This window comes from Moschus berezovskii, chromosome 1 (genome assembly GCF_049115385.1).
Source record: "Moschus berezovskii isolate FMDL1 chromosome 1, NW_MosBer_1.0, whole genome shotgun sequence".
In the NCBI taxonomy this organism is placed as follows: domain Eukaryota; kingdom Metazoa; phylum Chordata; class Mammalia; order Artiodactyla; family Moschidae; genus Moschus; species Moschus berezovskii.
Window position 1 is genome coordinate 11,303,513 of NC_142460.1, and position 26,280 is coordinate 11,329,792.

The 26,280-nt window shown below is 47.0% G+C and overlaps 1 protein-coding gene across 4 annotated transcripts in view; it reads left to right on the plus strand.

Moving 5' to 3' along the window:
- The window catches only part of OXNAD1 (oxidoreductase NAD binding domain containing 1), a 52,781-nt gene that overhangs the window by 8,607 nt on the left and 17,894 nt on the right, over nucleotides 1–26,280 (plus strand). For 3 of the 4 annotated variants that reach the window (XM_055416841.2, XM_088835315.1, XM_055416848.2), the window contains exons 2-6: nucleotides 2,813–2,962; nucleotides 5,064–5,181; nucleotides 5,500–5,563; nucleotides 5,969–6,022; nucleotides 20,395–20,501. In XM_055416841.2, the coding sequence (XP_055272816.2) occupies nucleotides 5,072–5,181; nucleotides 5,500–5,563; nucleotides 5,969–6,022; nucleotides 20,395–20,501 (335 nt within the window). In that variant the 5' untranslated portion in view covers nucleotides 2,813–2,962; nucleotides 5,064–5,071. The remainder of the gene's footprint in view (nucleotides 1–2,812; nucleotides 2,963–5,063; nucleotides 5,182–5,499; nucleotides 5,564–5,968; nucleotides 6,023–20,394; nucleotides 20,502–26,280) is intronic. The other variant, XM_055416853.2, reaches the window with a different exon arrangement.

Sequence of the window (26,280 nt, forward strand, 5' to 3'; positions counted from 1 at the left end):
CTGAAACTGCAATACTTTGGCCACCTCATGCGACGAGTTGACTCACTGGAAAAGACTCTGATGCTAGGAAAGGTTGGGGGCGGGAGGAGAAGGGGACGACCGAGAATGAGATGGCTGGATGACATCACCGACTCTGTGGACATGAGTTTGAGTGAACTCCGGGAGTTGGTGATGGACACGGAGGCCTGGCGTGCTGTGATGCATGGGATCGCAGAGAGTCAGACACAACTGAGCGACTGAACTGACTGAATAATTAGTGATGTTGAGAATCTTTTCATGTGCCTTTTTTGCTGTCTTTGTGTCTTTGGGGAAATGTCTGTTTAATCTTATGCCCATTTTTTGATTGGGTTATGTTTTTTATAAAGAGCTGTTGTGTATTTTGGAGATTAACCCCTTGTGGGTCAGTCACATTGTTTGCAAATATTTTCTCCCATTCTGTAGATTGTCTTTTTATTTGCTTCATGGTTTTCTTTGCTTTGCAAAAACTTTTAAGCTTAATTAGGTCCAATTTGCTTATTTTTGTTTTTATTTTTATTACTTTAGGAGACAGATTTTAAAAAAATCTTTCTGCGATTTCTGTCAAAGAGAGTACTGTGTTTTCCTACTGATTTTTATAATGTCCAGTCTTACATTTAGGTCTCTAATTCATTTTGAGTTTATTTTTGTGTGGTGTTAGGGAGTGTTCTAATTTCATCCTTTTGCATGTAACTTTCCAGTTTTCCCAGCACCACTTATTGAAGAGACTGTCTTTTCTCCATTGTATATTCTTGCCTCTCTAGATTGATTGACCATAGGTTCCTGGGTTTGTTTCTGGGCTTTGTATCCTGTTCCACGGATATATATGTCTGTCTTTATGCCAGTACCATGCTGTTTTTATGACTGTAGCTTTGTAGTATAGTCTGAAGTCATGGAGTCTGATTCCTTCAGCTCTGCATTTCTTTCTCAAGATTGTTTTGGCTCTTCAGGGTTTTTTTGTGTTTCCATACAAATTAAAACATTTTTTTTTGTTCTAGTTCTGTGAAAAATTCCATTGGTAACTTGATAGAGATTGTGTTGAATCTGTAGATTGCCTTGGGTGATATAGTCATTTTGACAGTATTGATCCTTCTAACCCAAGAACGTGGTCTATCTTTCCGTTTGTGTCATCTTTGATTTCTTTCATCAGCTTCCTGTAGTTTTCAGAGTATAGGTTGTTTTATTTCCTAAGGTCAGTTTATTCCTAAATATTTTATTCTTTTTGATGTATGGTAATTGCAGTTCTTTTCTTAATTTCTCTTTCTGATCTTTCATTGTTAAGTGTATCGGAATGCAACAGATTTCTGTGTGTTAATTTTGTATCTTGGGAGTTTACCAAGTTCATTGATGAGCTCTAGTAGTACACTACTTAGCATATTTTAATTTTCTATAGTTAATTAATGCTTTCATTGACTGTATGAAGCCTCTGGATGTGTTTCCACCTATGGCTGGATTTTTCCTTTAAATGCCCTGTCGCTTTAGAAGGCATTTGAGCCCAGTTTCTAGGCCTAGAAAATCCCATGGATGGAGGAACCTGGTAGGCTGAAGCCCATGGGGTCGCTAAGGGTTGGACACGACTGAGCGACTTCACTTTCACTTTCACAAATTGGAGAAGGAAATGGCAACCCACTCCAGTGTTCTTGCCTGGAAAATCCTAGGGATGGGGGAGCCTGGTGGGCTTCCGTCTATGGGGTCACACAGAGTCGGACACGACTGAAGTGATTTAGCAGCAGCAGCAGCAGCAGAGCCCAGTTTGATGAAATGCCCTGTATTTACCCGCAGGTGGCACTCTTGGTCATGGGTACTGTCGTTAAAAAGCAAGAGTTTAGAAGTTTAAAGAAAACAGGTTTTAAAAATTAAGGTACCTTTGTCTTCCAGTTCAAGTTGAGCAGTAGATCAAACAGTATAATCACTGAAAGATGTGTCTTAGATGAGGGCAGCTTATTGTAGCAGTAGATGTCCAAAACACTGAGCAGAACAGCATGTCCATATTTGCCTGCCCATCAGTTAAATGTTGTCAGGGAGCTTGGGCCCCAAGTGACATGTACCTGTTATCAGCCCAGCCACGGTCTGGTTGTTCATGGGGTGGAGACCCTAAGCAGCAGGAGATACAGACGGGACAGGAAAGATGAGTGGGCGTCCCTGGTGGCTCAGCGGTAAAGAACCCACTGGCACTGCAGGAGACGCGGGTTCGACCCCTGGGTGGGGAAGATGCCCTGGAGGCGGGCGTGGCACCCCACTCCAGTCCTCTCGCCTGGAGAATCCCTTGGACAGAGGAGCCTGGCAGGCTGCAGTCCGTGGGGTCGCAAGGAGTCGGACACGACTGAGCAGTGAAACAACAAGAAAGACGAAAGAGAGAAGCAGCAAGAGAAACAGACAAGAAAAGTGGGGACTTGAGGGGGAGTGGATGGAGGGGGGGCGTCACTGAGAGTAGGCTGGCTGTGAGGGGACGCTTGCCTTACCGCTGAGAGACGGGAGTGGTTTCTTTTGGTGAGTTTCCTTACTTGCCTGTGTCTGGCTGTGCAGGGTCTCCGTGTGGCTCAGGGGCTCCCTCTGGTGGTGGTGAGCGGGCGTGTGCACGCGCTTCTCTTGCTGTGGAGCCCGGGCGTCAGTAGTCGTGGCGCGCGGGCTTACTTGCTCCTCAGCGTGTGAATCTTCCTGGACCGGGGAGTGAACCCATGTCCCTGCATTGGCAGGTGGACTCCCGTCCGCTGTGCCATCAGGGAAGTCCTGAGATGGCAGTGCTTCTGAACAGCTTCCCAAACATTGTTCTTACGTGTTGTCTCTGCCGTTGCAGGAACCTGCTTAGAGTCTCAGTAGATGGCACTGTTTGTGTTCCAACCCGTGTGCATGCCAAAGGTCTCAGCGTGATTCCAGGATCAGAGTATTGCAGGTTGGCCAGCCAGCCACACACTTAACGACTCCTAACCTCTCATGGACCTCTGAAGTAAGTTTTATCTTCTTTCTTTTAGTGATTAATACACCATTTTTGCTTTAGCACGTTCAGAGGAGAGAAACTACGTTTTACGTGAGGTGGAAAGAGGCCTTTTACTTCTTCCATTTACTAAAGAGAAAAATAGCAAGTAGCATGTTTATCCACAATGTCAAGAAATAGATGTTTTATCCAAAGACTGGTTAGAGAGCAGTGGCTTTTTAATATGATTTGGTTGTAACAGGATTAATTACATATGCTAATTGTCACCTCTCAATTTATTTACTTTTATTTCCTGTCTGTATCTTCTAAAATAGCTTCAAGCTCCCGAAGCTCTTTGTTTTGTTCATGTGGCCCCAAGGCCTGCTTCATGATGGACTCTTAATAAATATTTGTCGAATGAAGGGCTGAATTAATGAGTGTGGAGTAGGAATATAGCACACCTCCTTTGGAGAATGTAGACTTCACTTAAATATTGTGTAACATTGTATTTGTTGCAATTCATTTATATGGTACCTCCCAAAGAGCTCAGGAAATAGAGTGTTCACATAGATTTTCATTTATTCTGAAGCCAATTGAGATAGGAAAGGACAGATATATATGGCAATATAACTTGTTAAAAGTGGCCATCAGCATCCAAGCAGTGTGCTTGCGTGCTAAGTCGCTTCAGTCATGTCCAACTCTTTGTGACCCCATGGACTGTAGGGTTAGATGCCTCTGTGTTCGGGATTCTCTAGGCAAGAGTACTGGAGTGGGTTGCCATGCCCTTCCCCAGGGGATCTTCCCAGCCCAGTAATCGAAACAATGTCTTTTATGTCTCCTGTAGTGGCAAGTGGGTTCTTTACCACTAGCACCACCTGGGAAGCTTATTTAAGCAAAGAAGGATTTAAGAATTAGCAGAGAAAACAGTGATAGGATGCAAAAAAATGTAAATGTATCATCTGACTCCCGATCAGTGGATTTCCTGATAGGCAGTAGTTTTTAGAATTTTATGTGTTGGAGAATCTTTCTGTTTTTTTTTTTTTTCTTTAAACTTGATTTTGAAATTTGACGTGTAAACGGAAGTACATAAATCCTAAGAAGACTGCTTGGTTGAATTTTTAAGACAAAATGTTTTTGGGAGCAATTTTACGTTCACAGCAAGATTGAGGGCAAGTACAGAGGTTTCCCTTCCACTCCCTGCCCCCACACGTGCACAGCCGCCCATCGTCCACAGCCCCCACCAGCGTGGGGTCTTTAGTCACCGACTGTCATCGGTGAGCTGCACTGGCTCGGAGCGTCCCCGAGTCTGACAGCGTGGCCCACTCTCGGTGTTGTGCGTCCTGTGGATGTGGACAAACGGACGGTGGCGTGTGTCCATCACTGTGGTGCCATTCGGGGTGTTCTGACTGCTCTGAAACTCCTCTTGTGTTTGAGGAATTTTTTTCAAAATGAAAATACCCATATAATCACCATTCAGATTATGAAACAGCTTTGTCACGGCCCCCTCTCCATGGGTAATTGCTAATTTGATTTCCAGCTCCACAGACTCACTTTTTCTGTTTTTGTACTTTGTACGACTGGACTCGTAGACTAGGTGCTTTGTGTAGGTGCTTTTTTGAACCGTTTCTGTCATTCTTTGCATTTACTGAGGTATTTGTGTTATTCATTTATGTTCCTGCCTGTGGTTGGAGTCTGTTTATCCTCATTGCTGTGAACCTCAGAACATCTGTCTGCCCTTTTCTCTTTATCTCATAAGAAATATTAAAGACTTATGTGGTGCTCTGGGCGGAACATAATTACTAGGCAGTTATAAAATCTGTGTCCTCTTCTGTGATAGCATAAGATCAGTCCCACGAGCTTGGTCAGAGATTTTGGAAACTAATAGAGGACAGGAATATTTGACAGCACCGGTAACGATTGATACGTATGCCAGTATTGTGGGGTTCAGTTGACTCAACTCTAAATAACAGCAGCAGTTTTGTCAGGGTGAAGTTAGGTCTTTAATCGTTTTGCTGTTAGCTCAGCTCATAACATCAGCAACAAAAATCCAAACTCTTCTTCACTGGCCCCTAAGACAGTCTGATGTTTCCCTCCTTTTTCTGAATGTTGTGACTTTGAGTTTGCTGTCTCCCAGGAAGCGCCATGGTGGTTGTGATCCCCAGGCTTCTGCGAGGCTCTGTGGGCGCCATCTGCACTCAGGCTGCTCTGCTGAGATCGACACCCAGCGCTTTGCGCCACCTTGCTCAGAGCAGGTGAGTGGTCTCCTTCAGTGTCGTTTGCGGTGGGTGTTCAAAGAGCCCGGGCCTGCTGAAGACGGTGGGAGGCAGGTCGTAGCATCTTCCTTACCTGTGCCTGCTGTCAGTGGGCCGTAAGCTTTAGTCAGTTTATAGATTTCCACGGGCTGTTCTCTAGGATCCATAATGTTATACCGTATCCTGGACAGCCAGTTATACTGTGTACTGGATGGTGTTCCTTTCCAATCACAGGTACTGGATAGTCATGATAATTAATACTGTAATTAATTTTTAGGAGGATAATACTTAATAACCTAATTTTACTTTCTATTAAAGTGTAATGAAATCCAAAAGGAGACCTGATCACTTGGAGAGAACTGCAGATGTCGTTCGCCAGGAGGTTTGTATCTCGGGCCAGGGCAGGTTCTCCTAGCTTGCAGTCTGCACACGGTTACACCCGGCTTACCACGAGGGCTTTAGATGAGCTTGAATCCCTTTGAGGGACAGTCCACGCAGGTTTGTTATGTTTTTCTCCAGAACTTCTTCAAATGTGACATGGGACAACTGATTTGAAAAGATGATAACCAAATACTCCAGTCATTCCGTTTAAACTCAGAATGTATGGATTTGTTTCTGATGAAGGGAGCGTTGTAGCAATGGAGGGAACTTGCCTCACAGGCATAAGGTTTAGGGTGCTATTTTAGGACGAGATCTTCCTTTTAGAGCCTAAATTTTATGAGTAGCTTACCTTTTCTTTCTTTTTTGGCACCATGTCTCAAAGTCCTTGTTCTTATCCCTGCTTTAGAACAACTTCTTATTTCATCAAAAGGGAGAAAGCACTAACATCTGGGAAAGGAAGGTGAATGAGCTCTCGTTACCTTCCCATGTGCAGATTTTTTCCTCCATATTCAGACCATGGAAGGGCTAATCCACCACCCCAAAGGGGTGTCACGGGCTGGGAAATAAAGGATCCTCACACTTTACTTCCGTGGGTAACCCCATTTTCTTTTAAAACATATATTAGAGATTTGATTTTTCTTTTGAATGATTCTTCACATACTTAGATTGTGTTTAGCTTAGTTGTATAAGTATTTTTAAACTAGCAGTTAACTGTATTTTATATAAAGAGGAATTATCCACTTGTATAAACGTGGTCAGAAATTGTGTTGTTGCTGTAGTTTAGTTTTTAGTGTTAATAATAGAGTTTAACGTAAGAGAGCATTATTTAGGCTCTACTTTTCAAACTTATTCTACTTTTAGAAAATTGCTTTGGGACCAAGAGTGATGTATTTGTGGATTCAGCTTTAAGCCCGTGTGTTGGAATCTGTGTAAAAGTAGTTCAGCATAATAGATTTATGAATGTGTAGGAAAATATGCTTTTCCCATTGATGATAAATCTGAAAATACTTTTTTTTTTTTGGTTTGTTCAACACACAAAAGTGCTGATTCTGTAAATGTGATATTTGTTAGAATTCCTTTTTGCAAAGTGAAACCTTGCCGGTTTTGACGAAAAAGCAGTTTATGTAGCTTGGACTGTACTTTTTTCTGTTGTATTTTGAGGCAGGTAGAATTAGAGTTGAGTTTGGCAGGCTTTCCTTAAAGGGCCAGATAGTGAGTGTTTTAAGCTTCCAGGGCCGAGCTGTCTCAGTTACAGCTACAGAACGCTGCCTTTGTCGTGTCAAGATGGCCCTTGGCAGCATGTACACAGATCGGTGGGGCTGCTCTCCAGTGAGATGGTATTTACCAGAGCACCCGGATTTGGCCCGTGGTTTGATTGTAGTTTGGCCATCCCTCAGTTAGAGTAGCATTTCAGAATTTGCCAGGACAAAACTATTGAGGCGTGTGAGAGGTTATTTTGAGCCAAGTTGAAGAAAACTTGACAGAAAGTCAGTGTAAGCTCTGTTAGTGTCATTGAACAGCTGAGGGTTTTCACACCCGGAAGTCAGAGATTTGTCGGGTAATTCCAGTTGTGGCATCACTTGGGGGAGGTGGGGCGGGTTTTCTCCAGTGGCCGCTCCTTTCCTATTCTTTCTGCTTCACACAGGAGAGCAGGAGCTGGGGGCGGGGGCTGTGTAAAGCCTGGGGGTGTCCGGAGCTGTGGCCTCCGCGGTGCGAGGTGGCCAGGGCCTCACCCATGCCCCCAGAGGGCAGCCCCCTGCCATAGAGCAGGCGCTTAACTTGGATGTGTGGGCACCGCCAGCTCCTCAGGCCTGGCCGGATCACATCCTCGTTACCTCATCTGCTGGCCCTGCCGTGTGGCAAGAGCATTTCACAGAACTCCCTATGTGAAATTTCTCATCAGCTCCAGCCTGGGAGGCAGCCTAAGGGTAGCTTGACCCCTGCCTCTTCAGCGGAGGGGGCAGAGCCTGGAGTCAGAGGGAAGCCCCACGTCTGATTCCTGGTCCCTGGAACCCTGCGTCCAGAACGGGGCCCTCACCCCACCAGGAGTGTCCTTTCTGTACTCGCAGGGTTCCCTCTGCAGGATTCCCTGAATGGCCATCCCGTGATGGCAGTACCTCTTACCTGGGGCTGTAGAGTCCTACTGATGCAGGGAACGGAGCTCTGAACTCGGAGTCACGTTTTTTCCTCTTAAGGATCCAGTGTAAGCAGTCTGGGTAACCTTAAAGATGTCAAGGAGATAAGAGTAGAGATACTACAGTGCAGTAAGGATTATTCAGGCAAGACTAAGCTTTCACTCCAGGAATCACTCCCTGCTTGGCCTCTATAGAGGGCTGGCCCTCTGAGCAAGACCTTTTCATCAATTACTGGGAGATTCTGGTAATGAAGGAATTTTAAACTTACTAATCCTTATGTTTTCTTTGAGAAATAGACCAGACGCTAGGCTAGGTCTTGGGGCTGCAATGTTGAAAATGATAGATAAGGTTCCTCATCTCAGATTCTCAGCAGTCGGAAGAAACTGATTCTGTGCAGCTGATTAATTCTAATGCACTAGTCCTTTTTTTCCTTCCCTCCCTCCCTTTTTTTCTTTCTTTTTTAAAAAATTAAGTTTATTTTTATCAAAGTATAATTGATTGGCAGTATTATGTTATTTTCAGGTGTCCAGCACAGTGATTCAGTTACATACGTACACACTTATATATATGTGTGTGTGTGTCTTCTCAGATTCTTCACTTATAAGTTATTACACAGTATTGAGTATAGCTCTCTGTGCTATATAGTAGGTCCTTGTTGATTATTTTATGTATATCTTAATCCCTAACCCTAGCTTATGCCTACCCCCTCCCTTTTGGTAGCATAAGTACTTTCTATTTCTGTGAGTCTCTTTCTGCTTTGTAAATAAGTTCATTTGTATCATTTTTTTAGATTGCACATGTAAGTGATACCATATGATGTTTATCTTTTTCTCTCTCTGGCTTCAGTTCATATGGTAATCTCTAGGTCCATCCTTGATGCTTTAAATGGCATTTTTCATTCCTTTATATGGTTGAGTAATATTCCATTATATTTAAACATACATATGTATTATATATATATATGTACCAAATCTTCTTTGTCCAGTCATCTGTCGATGGACATTTAGGTTGATTCCATGTCTTGACTGCTGTAACCATTGGGTTGCATGACCAGGGATCAAACCTGTGTCCCTTGTATTGAAAGGCGGATTACTGTTGGACCACCAGAGAAGTCCCTTGTAGTTTTGATTTGCATTTCTCTAATAATGAGTGTTGTTGAGCATCTTTTCATGTGTTTATTGGCCATCTGTATATCTTCTTTGGAGAAGTGTCTGTTTAGATCTTCTGCCCAGTTTTTGATTGGGTTGTTTGATTTTTGATTTGAGCTGTGTAGTCTGTTTGTATATTTTGGAGATTAATCCTTTGTTTGCATTTGTTTACAGTTTTTTTCTCCCATTCTGTAGGTTGTCTTTTCATTTTGTTTATAGTTTCCTTTTCTTTGCAAAAGCTTCTAAGTTTCATTAGGCCCCATTTGTTTATTTTTGTTTTTATTTCTATTACTCTAGGATATGGATCCAATAAGATACTACTATAATTTATGTCAAAGAGTGTCCTGCATATATTTTTCTCTAGGAGTTTTATAGTGTCCAGTCTTACTTTTAAGTCTCTGATTCATTTTGAGTTTATTTTTTGTATGGTCTTAGGGAACATTCTAATTTTATTTTTTTACATGTAGCTGTCTAGTTTTCCAAGCACCACTTATTGAAGAGCCCATCTTTCCTCCATTGTGTATTTTTGCCTCCATCATAGGTTAATTGACTGTAGGTCCATGGGTTTATTTCTGGGCTTTCTGTCCTGTTCTGTTGATTTATATGTTTGTTTTTATGTCAGTACCCTACTCTTGATGACTGTAACTTTGTAGTATAGTCTGAAATCAGGAGTCTGATTCCTCCAGCTATACTTTACTTCCTCAAGATTGTTTTGGTGCTTCAGGGTCTTTTTGTGTTTCCATACAAATTAAAACATTTTTTTGTTCTAGTTCTGTGAAAATGCCTTTGATAATTTGATAGGGATTGCATTGAATCTGTAGATTGCATTGGTTCCGTTCCGTTCCGTCGCTCAGTCGTGTCCGACTCTTTGCGACCCCGTGGACTGTAGCCTACCAGGCTTCTCCGTCCATGGGATTCTCCAGGCAAGAATACTGGAGTGGGTTACCGTTTCCTTCTCCAGGGGATCTTCCCGACCCAGGGATTGAACCCGGGTCTCCCGCATTGGAGGCAGACGCTTTAACCTCTGAGCCACCAGGGAAGCCATTGGTTAGTATAGTTAATTTGACAGTACTGATTTTTCCAATCCAAGAACATGGTATATCTTTATCTTTGATTTCTTTCATCAGCATCTCATAGTTTTCTGAGTACACATGTTCTAATCCTCAGGTAGGTTTATTCCTAGGTATTTTATTCTTTTTGATGTGATAGTGAATGTGGTTGTTTCCTTTCTCTTTCTGATCTTTCATTGTTAGTGTATAGGAATGCAGCAGATTTCTTGTATTAATTTTGTATCCTACACCTTGACTTAATTCACTGATGAACTCTAGAAGTTTCCTGGTAGCATCTGGGATTTTCTATGTATAGTACAGTGTCACCTGCAAGCAGCAGCAGTTTTACTTCTTTTCTAGTATGGACCCCCCTCCCTTTTTCCTCTCGGATTGCAGTGACTGGGACTCCCCAAAGTATGTTGAATAAAAGTGGCAAGTGGACATCTTTGTGTTGTTGCTTTCAGCTTTTCACTGTTGAATATGATGTTAGTTGTGGGTTTGTCATATGTGACCTTTATTATGTTGAGGTGGGTTCCCTGTAAGCCCACTTTCTCGAGAGTTTTTATCATAAATGGATGTTTAATTTTATGGAAAGCTTTTTCTGCATTTGTTGAAATGGTCCTGTGGTTTTTATTCTGCAATTTGTTAATGTGGTATGTCACACTGATTGATTAATGGATATTAAAACATTGATTGGGGGGTTTTTGCAGAAACTGATGCTTGTGGCCAGTGATTTGTTATGTAAGTGAATATTGAAACACGGTGGTCAGTAACATTCGGGTAACAAAAGACGTATTAGTACTTCTCTTGCTGATGATGTATTAAAAAATTCTTGCATCCTTGGGATAAATCCCACTCAGTCATGGTGTGTGAGTCTTTTAATGTATTGTTGGATTCAGTTTGCTAGTATTTTGTTGAGAATTTTTGCATCTATGTTCATCAGGGATGTTGGCCTGCAGTTTTCTTCTTTTTGTGGTATTTGTGTCTAGTTTTGAAGTCAGGGTGATGGTGGCCTTATAGAATGAGTTTGGAAGTATTCCTTCCTTTGCAATTATTTTGGAATAGTTTCAGAAGGATTGGTGTTAACTCTTCTCTAAGCGTTTGATAGAATTCGCCTGTGAAGGCATCTGGTCCTGGAGTTTTCTTTGTTGGGAGTTTTTAAATCACAGTTTCAATTTCAGTACTTGTAATTGGTTTCATATTTTCTCTTTCTTCCTGGTTCAGTTCTGGGAGATTATATCTTTCTAAGAATTTTTCCATTTCTTCCAGGTTGTCCATTTTATTGGCATATAGTTTTTTAGTAGTGTCTCTTATGGTCCTTGGTATTTCTGTGATGTCAGTAGTAACTTCTTTTACATTTCTAATTTTATTGATTTAGGTCCTCTCCCTTTTTTTCTTGATGAGTCTTGCTAAAGGTTTATCAATTTTGTTTATCTTTTCAGGAAATCAGCTTTTCGTTTCATTGATTTTTTGTATTTTCTTTGTCTCTATTTCATTTCTGCACCAATCTTTATGACTTCTTTCTTTCTACTAACTTTGGGTTTTGTTTGACTTCTTTCTCTAGTTGCTTTAACGTAAGGTTAGATTATTTGCGAGTTTTCTCATTCCTCAGGTAAGCTTATGTTGCTATAAACTTATCTCTTAGAACTGCTTTTGCTGCATCTCTGGTTTTGGACGGCTGTGTTTTCATTTTCATTTCTTCTTAGGTATTTTTTAATCTCCTCTTTGATATCTTCAGTGATTCATTGGTTGTTTAGCAGCTTATTGTTTAGTCTCCACATGTTTATGTTTTTTGCAGTTTTTTTCCTTGTAATTGATTTCTCATCTCATAATGTTGTGGTTGGAAAAATTACTTGATATGATTTCAGTTCTCTTAAATTTACTGAGGCTTGCTCTGTGTCCTCACATGTGAGCTGTCCTGGAGAGTGTTCCATGTACATTTGCACCTCGCTGCTTTCAGGTGGAATGCTCTGTAAACACCACTGAAGCCCGTCGGATCCAGTGTGTCATTTGCAGCCTGTGTTCTCTTGCTCTGTCGGGAGGGTCTGTGCATCGACCTCGCTGTCGCGGCGTCTCTGTCTCTCTCTCTGTCACATTTGCCTTTTTCAGTGGGGAGCTTCCTGTGCCGGGCACACACACTTTCGAGTGCTGCATCTTCTGCTTGGATGGATTCTTTGATCATTTTGTCCTTCTTCGAAGTGGACACACTTTGGTCAAAGATCAGAGTGTCCTTCTTCATCTCTTGTACCAGTCTTTAAAGTCCACTTTGTCTGATACAGCACTGCTGCCCCAGCTTTCTTTTGATTCCATTTGCATAGAATACCTCTTTCTATCCCTGCACTTCAGTCTGCGTGTGTCACTAGGTCTGAATTGGGTCTCTTGTAGACAGCATGTATGTGGGTCTCGTTTTTGTATCCATTCAGCCAGGCTGTGTCTTTTGGTTGAAGCATTTACTTCATTTACATACAAGATAATTATCATTTATATGTGTTCTTACAGTCTCCTGTATGTGAATGAGTTGCATTCTGGGAGTGCGTCCGTAAGTCCAGTGTGTTTGTAAGTCCAACAGAGTTAACCTAGGCACCCAGCTTTTACAGATAATGCCAGATGTGAGCCTACGTGATTGGACATGTGAATGCGTGTTGCATCTTTGAAAGTTAGCAACTTGAAGGTTCACATGTAGGGGACTACTGTATTGCCATTTCGTTGTTTTGGATCTGTTTTTGTAGATCTTTTTTCTTCCTTTGCTCTTTTGTTCTTCTGTGACTTAATGACTATCCTTAATGTTGTGTTTGGATTCCTTTTTCTTTTTTGTGTGTATATCTATTATAGATTTTTCAGTTATCAGGTTTTGATATAGCAGTCTGTATGTGTATATATGATTGTTTTAAGTTGCTGGTCTCTTAATTTCAAATGCATTTCAAATACCATGGACTTGTACTCTGCTCTTCTCATGACTACTGGTCATATTTGTGTGGTGGCTTTTCCTCCCTTTACTATCTGTTTGTCTTTACCAGTGAGCCTTCCCATTTCATAATTTTCTTGGTTTTAGTTGTGGCCTTTCCTTTTCCACTTAGAGAAGTTTCTTTAGTATCTGTTGTAAAGCTGGTCTGGTAGTGCTGAATTCTTTTAGCTTTTGCTTGTCTGTAGAGCTTTTGATTTCTCTGTCAAATCTAAAGGAGAGCCTTGCTGGATATTCTTGTTTGTAGGTTTTTCCATCATCACTGTGAATATTGTGTATCACTCTCTTCTGGCCTGCAGAGGTTTTGTTTCGCTTTTGTTGTGCTTTGACACCAAGTTGAAGGCTACTGAGGGCTTCTCTGGTGGCTCAGATGGTGAAGAATCTGCCTGCAATGCGGGAGACCCAGGTTCAATCCCTGGGTCTGGAACGTCTCCTGAAGAAGGAAATGGCAACCCCCTCCAGTATTCTTGCTTGGGAATTCCATGGACAGAGGAACCTGGCTGGCTGCAGTCCATGGGGTCTCAGAGAGTCAGACACGACTTAGTCCTGGAAGAGATGATGGTGGCTTAGAGCAGGGTGGTGGGGATTGGGGTGGGGCTGATGGGATTCACAGGTGGGGTGGGGGTGTCCCCGTAGAGAGAAGAGGATGGGAGCACCGGAGACTTCTAGCTTTGGGGTTTGGAAGATGATGGCACATACTTGTTAAAACAGAAGGACAAGTTTGGAGGAGGGAATAAAGGGCTCTGTCTGGGGATCACCTAGGGGGGAGCTGGAAGGTGGATGGAGTTACAGGTGAGGTGAGATCAACCATGCGCTTTGTCAGCTCACGTCAGCGATTGAATCTACATGGAGATTCATTATGCTGTTTTTACTGGTTTTGTATGTGCTTGAAGTTTTCCATAGTGAAACAGGAAGAAACGTTGAGAGATGAAAGCGTTCTGTGTCGATTCAGTTCAGTTCAGTCGCTCAGTCGTGTCCGACTCTTTGCGACGGATTATGTTGTTTGAAATGGAAACTGAGGTCAGCAGTTGAATGAATGAGATTGGAGTTCGTGGCTGGAGATGAACAGGGTAAGCCCCTTGGACAGGAGGCTTCCGGGACTCAGCCTGGATGCGCCCACATCTAGCGGCCAAGCGGAAGAGGACGGGCCAGCGGAGGAAATGGGGGAGGATTGGCCAGCGGGGCAGGAGCAGGTGTGGGTGAAGCCAGAGGGAGAGCGCTTCCTGGAGGGCGCGGCAGACACGTGGATTCCGAGAGGCCGGCGCCGGGCGTCTTGCAGTGGCTGGCGGGCGGCCGGAGTCACCACCTTCCGTGCACTGCCGAGTGTGAACGCCTGCCAGGCTGTGGAGGGGAGTCGAGTGGGAATTAAAGTGGAGCCAGGACCGTAGACCGCGCTTCAGTTTTTTACGTGGATGGAAGCAGAGACTTGGGGTAACAGCTCGATGAAGGGAGAGGCTTGATTTGTGTGTTGCATTTTGAGAAGAAGCAGAGCACAGGAGTCAAGTGCCTAGCATCAAATCTCAGCTTTACCGCTTAGCAGCTTTGGGACCTCAGTTTTCCCACATGCAAAGTGGGGCTGTTAGTGACACTTGCTCCTTAGGGCTGTTGTGACACTCGAGTCAATTACTGTACGTGCAGTGCCTGCGCGTTTGCTGGCGGTCTCCTCAAGTGCAGCAGGAGACCCTGGTGCGCGTGTGTCGTCATGGAGACGAGGGAGAAGAGGGTGCTGCCTGGACAGGGAAGGCCTGCGGGGCAGAGAGCAGACTCGGTCCGGGTGGGCGGCTGAGTCTTCAGGAGGAGCGGGCGAGGGTGTGCTCACACCCTGCCGCGGTGCTGCGGCTCAGCCACTGCGGAGGTTGTGCAGCTGGCAGAATGTGCGCTCTTTCCTCGGCAGCGACTAACACCTTTGTCTTGTCATCAGATTCCTGCTCATCGGGTTGCTCTGCGGCCTCAACTGAAACCATGTCTCTGGGTCTTGCTGTCCTTACGTATAAGATGACACACTGTCCTTGATGACGACTAAATGTTCCTTCAGCCCGGAGATGCTCTGTGCCCCGATCGTGTTTTTGTTTCAGGTTGCCTCCAGTCCTAACCTGGTCTGAATTTTTAAGCCAGCCAAAGAATGAATGGGCGTGGATGGGGGGAGGCAGCCCGGTTTCCTTGAGAAAGGCCCCTTTCCTCAGCGACTTCTGTGGCAGCAGGAACCTTGAAATACCACCCACAGAGCCTCTCAGTCAGCATGATGGCATTTCCTTTAAGGGGCTGACTCCGTCAAAGCATGAAAAATGTGTGCTACTGGAAACTGGCAAATGTATTGTTATTTTATTGAACAGTAGGAGAGTTATTTTATGGAAAACTTTGTTTCCTGCCATGTGTTTTAACTTAGGACGTAGCTAGTTGAGGTTTCAGTTGCGAAATCTTCTGATTCATTGAGTATGAGAATAAGTACAAATGTTAGAACTTATAGTTTCTCCATCATGTTTTGCCTTTTCACTTAAAATAGAGAATAGCAGATAACCAGAGCCATGATTACAGATATTAATTACATGAAATCATTTTCAGAATAAAAATGATGTGGCCTTCAAAAAGATTTTGCTAGTGTTTTTCACTCTACATTGCCAGAAATCTGTGTATAGTGAACTGTATTTGTATTAAGAAAATAAAATATTAAGAGGGAGATGTATCTTTAAAAATCATGGATTGTGCAAGGTAGTTTGCATTTTTGCCCAGATTACTTAGACTAATAGCCACAGGAATGTTGCCTTTTGTAGTAATATAAGTAGGCAAAAAGCATCTGGGAACATATTCATGAAGGCTATCCAAGTGAAAAATGGACCTTTTCAACAGGAGGTGTAACTTCTTTCCCTTCTTCACTGCGTTCTTTATTTGGTCTTCGGCAGGCTGTTGTTGATGGTGGTTTCCACGGCCTAGCGTTTGCTGACCGAGGAAGCTTGTGTTTCTGCTCAGGTTCTCTGCGCCTTCCCCCGCCCCCTCCCCCCCATGACTATGAACGTCACTTCCCTGCCACCAGGTGACTCTTTGGGATGTGTTTGCTGCTGCTGCTAAGTCACTTCAGTCGTGTCCGACCCTGTGCGACCCCATAGACGGCAGCCCACCAGGCTCCCCTGTCCCTGGGATTCTCCAGGCAAGAACACTGGAGTGGGTTGCCATTTTGTTTAAAGCTCACACTTACCTAGATTTTAATGAATCTGACAGAAGCCCATTAAACTGTTACAGGTGAAATAATCAAGCTCTTGGCTGTGTTTTCACGGATTATTATACTGAAAGAAAATAATGAAAACAAATGTTTCTTTTTTGAAAACCTAAAAAAAAATGAGAGCATTCATGTCCTCTGATGGTCGCTGTTTCTTGTCTTGTAATAGGTGTTGAGAGTGTGTGGCTGACGAAGAGTCCCACCCCACTGAAAACCCCCGTCTCCCCTGCCCTCTTCCGTGCTTGAGTATGAACCAGGCCGGGCTTCTTCAGTGGTCTCCCACCTCCTTTCTTTTCTGTTTTGACAATAAAAGCTCCTGAATTTCTTCTAACCTTTGTTTTAGAAACCAGTTTTAGGTCACTTTGAGTTAGAGTTTTAATCCATTCTGCAAATATTTACTGACTCTTAACTATGCATTTAGCCCTGTGCTTAAGGTGGGGAGTTGATCTAGATGTCGGTTCTGTCTCCTACCTGCAGGAGGCTTCTGGTCTGTGTGTGGAAGAGATATGTTCATGAATATTTCTATTCACATAAAACGTGCTAAGTAGGATAGACAGGCGGAAACAACAGAAATTCAGGCGAGAAGAGTGGGGTTCCTGGCTCAGGGTGGTAGATGAGCAAGGGGAGCAGGTGTGAGGGGAGCTCACAGAGCCTGCTCAGGCGTCAGGGACGAGCCAGGCTGTGTGTGCCTGTGCCTACTGTGGGCTTGACGTGCTCAGTCCTGGGTGGATCCAGAACGGAAGCCCCAGCGGCGGGAGGTGGCTGCTTTTGAGGGCCCCTGAGGGAGTCACAGCCTTCTCCACCTCGGCCCCGCCAGAGCCAGGCCCTGGGCTCCAGAAGGGTTGTGGAAGGAAGGAGCGTGGTGGGTTCAGTTGCACGTGTCAGTGACTTTGCCTTCAGGACAGAGCTCCCAGGAGGTCAAGGGCCAGGCAGGCCTGGGTGTGACTCTGGGCTCAGCCATGCCCGAGCAATTGTGAGCATGTCACCGAGCTTTTCTGTTTCTTATTCTGCAGAATGAAGGTAATAGTCCTGTCTCTTGGGGTGGAATATGGTTGTCCGTATTAGCTGAATGAATTAAGGTACATTAAGGAAAGTTATGACCAACCTTGATACTATATACTAAAGCAGAGACATTACTTTGCCAACAAAGGTCCGTCTAGTCAAGGCAATGGTTTTTCCCGTGGTCATGTATGGATGTGAGAGTTGGACGGTGAAGAAAGCTGATTGCCGAAGAATTGGTGCTTTTGGAACTGTGGTGTTGAAGAAGACTCTTGAGAGTCCCTTGTACCGCAAGGAGATCCAACCAGTCCATTCTAAGGGAGATCAATCCTGGGTGTTCATTGAAAGGACTGATGCTAAAGCTGAAACTGCAATACTTTGGCCACCTCATGCAACGAGTTGACTCACTGGAAAAGACTCTGATGCTGGGAAGGATTGGGGGCGGGAGGAGAAGGGGACGTCAGAGAATGAGATGGCTGGGTGGCATCACCGACTCTGTGGACATGAGTTTGAGTGAACTCCAGGAGTTGGTGATGGACAGGGAGGCCTGGCGTGCTGTGATTCATGAGGTCACAGAGAGTCGGACACGACTGAGCGACTGAACTGAACTGAACTGAACTGAACCATCTACCTCAGAACCTGGAGTACACCTGCGCTAGATGCCCCTCAGATGTTGGCTGTCGTCACAGAGAGTGTAGCTGTGAGCTGGCAGTTGGCAGAAAAGGAATGCCGCATTGGGGTAAGGGACAGTAGTTTTGGGAGTGCTTGAGGGCCTTGGCCCCGAGGTGGACCGCGAGCAAGGGTGAGGCTCCTGGTTAGGAGTGGGAGGAGGAGCAGAGAAGGGGCAGGGGGACCAGGCCAGGGAGGCAGAGGGGACAGGGGAGTTCAATGTCCCATGCCCCAGGCAAGGAGGAGGCCTCAGGATGTGCAGAGGAAGTTGGAAGCATCCGATTCAGAGAGATCAGGGGGCTGAGAACTGAGGCGGGGCGTTTGCTTGTTGGAGAAGATGCCCACTAGCCCTGGGGGAGGTCACAGGAGGGCAGCAGCCAGGTTAGCATGGGCACCGAGAGCATCCCAGGAGCAGGGAGGATTCTGCTGGATAAAAGAGTAGATTCCGGGGTTAAAGCCTGGATTTCTAAAATAAAGCCAGTGTGGCTTTAAGTTGGTTCTAGCAAAATAACGTGGAGACTGTGGTTGAAGGCCACCATGCTGTCCGTGAGAACTGCGCCCTGGGGTTGGGTGCTCAGTCTTCGAGGCCCTGTGTGGCAGCAGCGATGGTGTGACCTGTGCAGAGGTGCATGGATTAAGTGTGAGATGGCCTTGTAAAAGCAGATGCATACTGGTAGACTCGTCACTATTAATGTAGTAAGGTACAGTAAACGCTTACTGAGCACTCAGGGGCAGCAGTGTTACTCACACAGACTTTGCATGAGTTGCGTGGTGAAGCCTCCGCCAGCTCTGTGAGGGACGAACGCTTTTCCTCTCACTGGGCTGAGGGGCTGGGCTCCATGTGTGCCCGGGCTCACATGGCTGGTCTGTGGTGGAGCCAGACTGCGGTAGCCTGCACTGTGGCTGTGGGACCCTGGCTGCAAACAGCCATCCTCTACTGCTTTCTCTTGTCGGCTGAATTGTTGAGGACAGGCCGCTAGCATCGGGCATCGTGTCTGATGAATCGGGGGGTCTGGGGGACAGGCTGGATGTGGGGGAAGGCTGGTGGGAGCTGAGTGAGGCAGCCTTCCAGGCAGGGTAGGCGGGGCTGGGATCACAGAGGCGCAGGCGGAGGCTCCGCAGGGCAAAGCCAGCCTGACTTGCTCTCAGGGACAGGAGAGAGGGCTGGTGAGAATGCTGAGGAAGGTCCTCGGTGGCAGGGTTTTACGGGAGCACGAGAAAGCCAGCACGTTTTCAGATGTGTTTTGCGTTCAGGGAGACCACCAGCATCTGGAGAACGTTCCTGTGGAATTTTAGTTGTCTCCCACTGCTCGTTTGACTAGACTTGGTCCTACTGGAGAAAGGGAGCTAGATGAGCTCACGTTTGTTGGAAGGACTGATGTTGAAGCTGAAACTCCAATACTTTGGCCACCTGATGCGAGCAACTGACTCATTGGAAAAGACCCTGATGCTGGGAAAGATTGAGGGCAGGAGGAGAAGGGGACAACAGAGGATGAGATGGTTGGATGGCATCACCCACTCGATGGACATGAGTTTGGGTGGACTCTGGGAGTTGGTGATGGACAGGGAGGCCTGGCATGCTGTGGTCCATGGGGTCGCAGAGAGTCAGACAGGAGGGAGCGACTCAACTTTAGGAGGGGAGGCCCGCTGACCTTGACCGAGCCCCAGGGCTCCCCCTGGTGGAGCCGAGAAGGTAACATAAGCAGAAAGGCTGTGTTTTGATGCCTGCTGCTGGTGGGATTCGCTGCCGAAAGGCAGAAGTTGAGCCCAGAGCAGTAGGAGGCGGGGAGTCTTGCTGTCTTCTCTCTCCTGTTGTGAAGAAGCCCCAGCTCTGGGCGGAGGAGAGACCCAAAGGCGGAGGAAACAAGGAGTGTCGGAAGTAGAGCCGTGTGGAGCTTGAGGAGTGCGGGGCGTGGATAACGCTGAACTGAAGAGGGCCTGACTCAGGCCTTTTTAGAATTTTCTGAAAATCAGACACACCATTTCAAACAGCGCTTCACCAGCGACCTGTAGCAAAAGGCTGTTTTCATTGCTGTCTGAAGGTTGTGAACTGTTTATATCTTGTAAAATACAATAAAAATGAACTGGAAAAGATAAATGAAGAAAACAAAGACACAGGGAGTACACATCCAATTTGTCGTCTGTTGTTAGAGTCAACAGAGACACAGTTTACTCTGCGAAATTGCTAAACACAAAGTTTCTAAGTGTTTGCTTTTCATTTCTGAAGCCAGCGTGACTTGGACTTTGGCAGGCTCAAGACAAACACAGGCTTGCGGCTGAGCGTGCTTGCTCCGGAGCAGTCAGGCTGCAGGCGGGGCTTCATGGGCCTGGGGGGGGAGCACTCTTTTCAGAGCCCCCAGCCTAGTGCTGGCGCATGCACACTCAGCAGATAGGCGCTTGTTAAACAGTCCCCTTAAGAGACAGTTTTTATACGCAGAATAAAATTCAGTGAGTATGATAGCAAGTCTCCCAAAATAATTGAAATTTGTTCATCTGGTGGTAGGCAGAATTCTGAAGCAAAGTATGCTTTACCTTGTTTTGCAGTTTTTGAAAATCACATCTTTGTAGATTAAAAAAAAAGTGCAGTTACTAGAAAGCCAGTTTATTCCTGAGTTGAGAGCCCCTAACCTCAGCCAGCATCATCTTTTGGTTCCAGGTCGTTTCGGCAGCCAGGGTGTGTGGAGTAGCAAGCGAGTCCCCGTCAGTGAAGAGGCTCCGCCTGCTCGTCGCCGATAAAGACTTTTCTTTTAAAGCAGGCCAGTGGTAAGTGGCTCTTCTGTTTCCTCCGCGTGTGTGGTCAAGGTGCCATCAGGCGCCAGAGCTTCTTCTTCCTTCTCGGATGGACTTCTGTGACTGCTGTTTCTCCCAGGGAAGAGGAATTCTAGGGTGTCTCCCTTCAGCCTGAGCCTCTTCCTGACATGAAGAACCTGATTCCTTTCCAAGCCTCAGGACCCCTCTTGGTTCTGAGCCCCGGAGCCTCTCAGCGTAGATGAGCGTCGCTGCCTTGCACTTTCCAGGAGCTTCTCAGCGTGGATGAGCGTCTCTGCCTTGCGCTTTCCAGGGGGGACAGAGCGGCCTCTCACCGTGGATGAGCGTCGCTGCCTTGCGCTTTCCAGAGGGAGACAGAGCGGCCTCTCAGCGTAGATGAGCGTCGCTGCCTTGCGCTTTCCAGGGGGACAGAGCGGCCTCTCAGCGTGGATGAGCGTCGCTGCCTTGCGCTTTCCAGGGGGACAGAGCGGCCTCTCAGCGTGGATGAGCGTCGCTGCCTTGCGCTTTCCAGGGGGACAGAGCGGCCTCTCAGCGTGGATGAGCGTCGCTGCCTTGCGCTTTCCAGGAGCCTCTCAGCGTGGATGAGTGTCGCTGCCTTGCGCTTTCCGGGGGGACAGAGCGGCCTCTCAGCGTGGATGAGCGTCGCTGCCTTGCGCTTTCCGGGGGGACAGAGCGGCTAGTCGTAGTGCGGACCCAGCAGCGCCGACAGCTGGCTCTGTCCTGCAGGGCTGGCTGCTGATGGAGCACGCTGCAGCCGTCTCCTCTGCTGCACTTACGTGTTGCTGGAGGTGGATACATTTTTAAAAAATCAGCCTTTATGTCAAACGCCTAGTAAACGCAGAAGTCTGAAACTGGTTATGGCAACCAGTCTTTCACAGAGGTGCCCACCCTCTCTCCTGAATTCTGCAACCTTTACACCTTGTCTGGGTTGAGTTGAAATAGCTTTTCCTGAATTTGTTAGCAGGATACCCTCCCCCTGCCCCCGCCATCGGACCCAGCCCGCATCACACTCATGGCCAAGGGTTGGTCAGTGTGCTGACGGGAGCAGCCCAGCTGTCCCAGTGTTCCCGCAAAGGGCCTCACGGAGAGGCTGTGGAGGTTGGATGGTAAAGAATGCAACCCGTATTTCCTTAGGAAAGGTGTGTTTGGGTGTCTGTTTCCTTTATTTAAATCCAGCTTTCATTTTTAAATGAGTTTCTGGCATGTCAATCTTGGTCGTCTTTCTTAGGAGCCACTTGACTAATTTTGGCAGTCCATCTGGAAATGTGGTTTTGTTAGGAGGAGGATGTGTGATAATAGCAAGAGTTAGCAGGCTTGTGTTAATAGTTTGCTTTGAATTTAGAACCAGAAAACAAGATGCTGATTGCAATAATTTGTGCTTGTGAAGCAATTTACTGCAATCTTTGCACATGTTCAGTGATACATATTAAGTGCATTTGGGCTGTTTCGAGGGGGGGTTGGCAACGTTTTTACAACCTTCAAAACTCGTTTAGCAGTTACTGCATTGAAAAGCGCAAACTTCAATTACAAGGAGCTGTCTGTCCACGTTTCCCATCCGGGAGGTGCTTATGTCCTGCGCACAGTGTTATCTGTGTGCCTTCCGTTTGGAATGGTACCGACTCTGACCCCAGTGTCCCGAATAGAGAAAGCCTGTGCCTTGGTTACCCTGCTGCTCCCGCGGTGTGCCTGCAAGTACGGTAAGAAAGCGTCACCATTTCCTAGCGATGTGCACAGATGCGGGTCGCCCCATGAGCCTCAGTGGAGGGCCTCTCAGGGTAGGAGTCGCGTGCGCCGTGTCACTGAGTGGCTCTGGTAACCCCATCCATGTGGGCGCTGCTTCAGTGCACGCCAGACAGAGGGCAGGCGTGGGGCGGGGGGTCAGCCCCAGCTGATCTGTGTTTCTCTGCCAGCCGAGTCAGTCGCTCGTCCCTGGCGCCTAGACCGTCTTCTTTAAAAGGCTGCTGCCTTAACCCTGCCTCTCCGCACGGCTCTGGACTCTGTGAGCCCTTTGGCCGTGTGACTTGGTTACCGAGGTGGTGGGCACCGTGCCGTCCGCACCGTCGCTCGGGTGGCTTGCTCACAGGCTCTCTTAGATGGTTGACTTGGCCGTCACCCCACGTGGCACTCGGTGGAAGAGAGGAGGGGGCTGCCATGCGCTCATGGGGTTGGGGTGGTCGGAGGGAGAGCTGCTGGAGCTAGGGGGAGGGTGCCCGCTGGGCTGTAACCCCTCATCCTCGGACTGTGGACCGGTGGCCCCCACCGATGCCTGCCACGCTCTGAGGGGAGGTGCGGAGCTGCCTCTGGGTGAGTGCACGCTCTGTGGCCTTGGGCCCTGATCCTCGGGTGGACACTCCCAGCCTAGACCGGGGTGGTCCTCTGGGTCTGTTGGCTGCTGGGGTTCATTCTTCCTGACCCTCCGGAGGAGACTGGTTCCTGTACTGGGAGACAGCTCTCAGATCTCACGCCATCCCATCCAGAGAGAAAGGGAGAACTCTTTCAGACCTGTTTCCCACACGAACAGGGCTGAACCTTCCACGCTTCTCTGACCAGGAGCTCGGGGCTTAGCACGCAGCTCCCTGGGGAGTCCTGCTCTGGACCTTGCTTGGAGCTCCCCCAACTGAGGTGGGGAGGATGGAGCTGGTCGTGGCCCTAACGGTCTCCCCTTGCCCGTGAGTGCCCGGGGCTGCCAGGTTCAGCGCCCCCGGGGTGCCAGTGCTGTGGGCGGGTCCCTCCTGGGGGCTGTGTCACGTCGTCCCAGTCTGCCGCTCTGCCTTCCCACCTGCCTTTCCTGCTTTTCTACCTGCCTTCAGTGCCTTCCCACCTGCCGCTCTGTCCTTCCACCTGCCGCTCTGCCTTTCCACCTGCTGGCTCTGCAAGGTGGGCAGCTTCCCTTTGGCTCTGGGCCTTGGATTCCGTGTCCTTGAAGAGGAGAGAGTAGCACTTTGGTGTTGCAGGATATGTCAGGCATCTGGCACAGTGCCTGATGTTTACTTTATGCATTGTTTTGGGTGTCTGTTGTAGCCAGTGCTTTGCTTAGGCCGTCAGAGAGCATCCGTGCTGGTGAGGTCCTCTGTGAGGAGTGTCCGTGAGGTCCCAGGGACAGACTGAGCTCCTCGCCAGCCTGCCGTGCAGGGAGGCTGCAGTGGGAAGAGCAGACGGCCTGCGGGGAGTGGGCAGGTGCGTGCCTTGGCGCTCACTGCATGCCTGGGATGTGTGCAGAGCACACCGGGGAGCAGGCGACGCATTTCTGAGTGGGGCAAGCTGTGTCTCTGACTTCATAGAGATAACAGGATTTCATGCTTGAAAGTGCTCGGGGTAATGAGGTGAGAGGAGCCAGCTTCGAGAACTAGGACTCTCCCCGCCTGCCAGCGGGGCAGCTGCACTGCAGCCGTAAACGCGATGGCCTGGCAGCCCCTACTCACAGGACCACGTGGAGGAGGGGCCACGTTCCTGGGAGTCTGTGCGCAGATGGTGGCCTCCTCCGCTGCCTGTCTGATGAGCGCTGTCTTTCAAGACTCCTCTGTGAAGTCTTTCCCGATTCCTCCGTCCCTGGTGGAATTAAATTCTTTTTCTTCTTCTCCCCTCCTCTCCGCATGTCCCACCCACCCCCAAGCAGATTGTTTTAAAAAATAAAATGTGGTAGCTTTATTAGTATTTCCCTGATAAAATCTTTCAGGATTTGAAATAGCTCAATTGGAATTCCATCACCTCCACTAGCTTTGTTCGTAGTGATGCTCTCTAAGGCCCACTTGACTTCACATTCCAAGATGTCTGGTTCCAGGTGAGTGATCATGCCATCCTGATTATCTTCGTCGTGAAGATCTGTTTTGTATAGTTCTTCTGTGTATTCTTGCCACCTCTTCTTAATATCTTCTGCTTCTGTTAGGTCCATACCATTTCTGTCTTTTATCGAGCCCATCTTTGCATGAAATGTTCCCTTGATATCTCTAATTTTCTTGAAAAGATCTCTTGTTTTTCCTATTCTGTTGTTTTCCTCTATTTCTTTGCATTGATCACTGAGGAAGGCTTTCTTATCTCTCCTTGCTATTCTTTGGAACTCTGCATTCAGATGCTTATATCTTTCCTTGCTGGAGAAGACTCTTGAGAGTCCCTTGGACTGCAAGGAGATCCAACCAGTCCATTCTAAAGGAGATCAACCCTGGGTGTTCATTGGAAGGACTGATGCTAAAGCTGAAACTCCAATACTTTGGCTACCTCATGCGACTAGTTGACTCACTGGAAAAGACTCTGATGCTGGGAAAGGTTGGGGGTGGGAGGAGACGGGGACGACAGAGAATGAGATGGCTGGATGGCATCACCGACTCGATGGACATGAGTTTGAGTGAACTCCGGGAATTGGTGATGGACAGGGAGGCCTGGCGTGCTGCGATTCATGGGGTCGCGGAGAGTCGGACACAACTGAGTGACTGAACTGAACTGCTGAACTGATAAAATCAGTATCACATATGTTGGAGCTAAGTAGGCATCTCCACTAAATACGAGCACTTCCAGACACATCTCAGGTGATGAGCGTCTTCTCTCTCCCAAGCTGACTTTCGTCATAGCCCTGCTGCTTTTATGCTGAGAATACTAGTGCTCAGTCGTGTCTGACTCTCTGTGACCCTCTGAAGTGTGGCATACCAGGAGCCTCTGTCCATGGCATTCTCCAGTCAAGAATACTGGAGTGGGTTGCCATTTCCTCCTCTAGTGGATCTCCCTGACCCAGGGATTGGGTCAGGCCCAAGGAGTTTTCTGTGTCCGCTTTATTTCAGGCAGATTCTTTCCCTGCTGAGCCATCAGGTTAATCTTCCTCCCATTAGGGAGGTTTGTGAGGGCGGGAACCAAGACAGCCTTGCACCTTTCCTGCCAGCACCGGCCTCCGTGCCTGTACATGGTCAGCAGACAGGTGCTGTCTGTCGCGTGTGCCGAGTCGGGCAGCTGAGAGTTGGGGATCTCGGGGTGAAGCCCGGTCACTCGGCTGTGGCTCGTGTGCCTGCTATGTGCCGGGCCCTGGGGCGGGACAGGGCTGCCTGGTGTTGCCTTAGAGGTGGATATGCTGCTTCGCTGCAGAACGAGGCCCTTTCTGTCTGCTCTTCATGTACTTGCTCTGAAGGATGTCATTTTTAACAGGGTGTGTGCATGCGTGTGTGTGTGTGTGTGTGTAAACAATTCTTTCTTGGAAAGATGTTTTACTAAATATGTTTTGTGCATATTTTCTTAACCCTATTCAGATGAGGTTCTGCTGTAGCATTTCATGAAGGAGCCTTTTTCCTAAAGGTGGAGGGTTTCCAGAGTTACTAGAGAAGAGGGATTCCCCCTCAGTTACTTGAGAAAAAGGTCTTTATCAACATCAAGCAGCAGAGGGTGCTGTAGTTGAGGAAATAAAGCAGCAAAAATAGCTCAGAGATTAATTTTTTGTAAACACAGACTCTATGGAAATGCCATTCACCTCTTCTCTGAAAGCATAGAGCAACGGTGTTAGTAAGTGTTAACTATAGTCTTTTAAAATTTGTATTTTGTCTGAAATGGAAGGGAAATTACTCGTGGGAAAGAAGGAAGTAAATACAGGCGAAAATAACCTGGGGACCTTTTCTGGAGCACTTCCTGCCAGAACTTGTTTTCAAAGACTAAAAAATGACCAGATACCTAAGGCCAGAGTTGAGAAGAGAACAGCTTCTAAGGCCATAGATCAGATCAGGAGAGGACATCAAGTGCTTTTTTCTCCTGGGGGCGGGGGATGAGACTGTCGCCTTTTTATAATTATACTGTCATG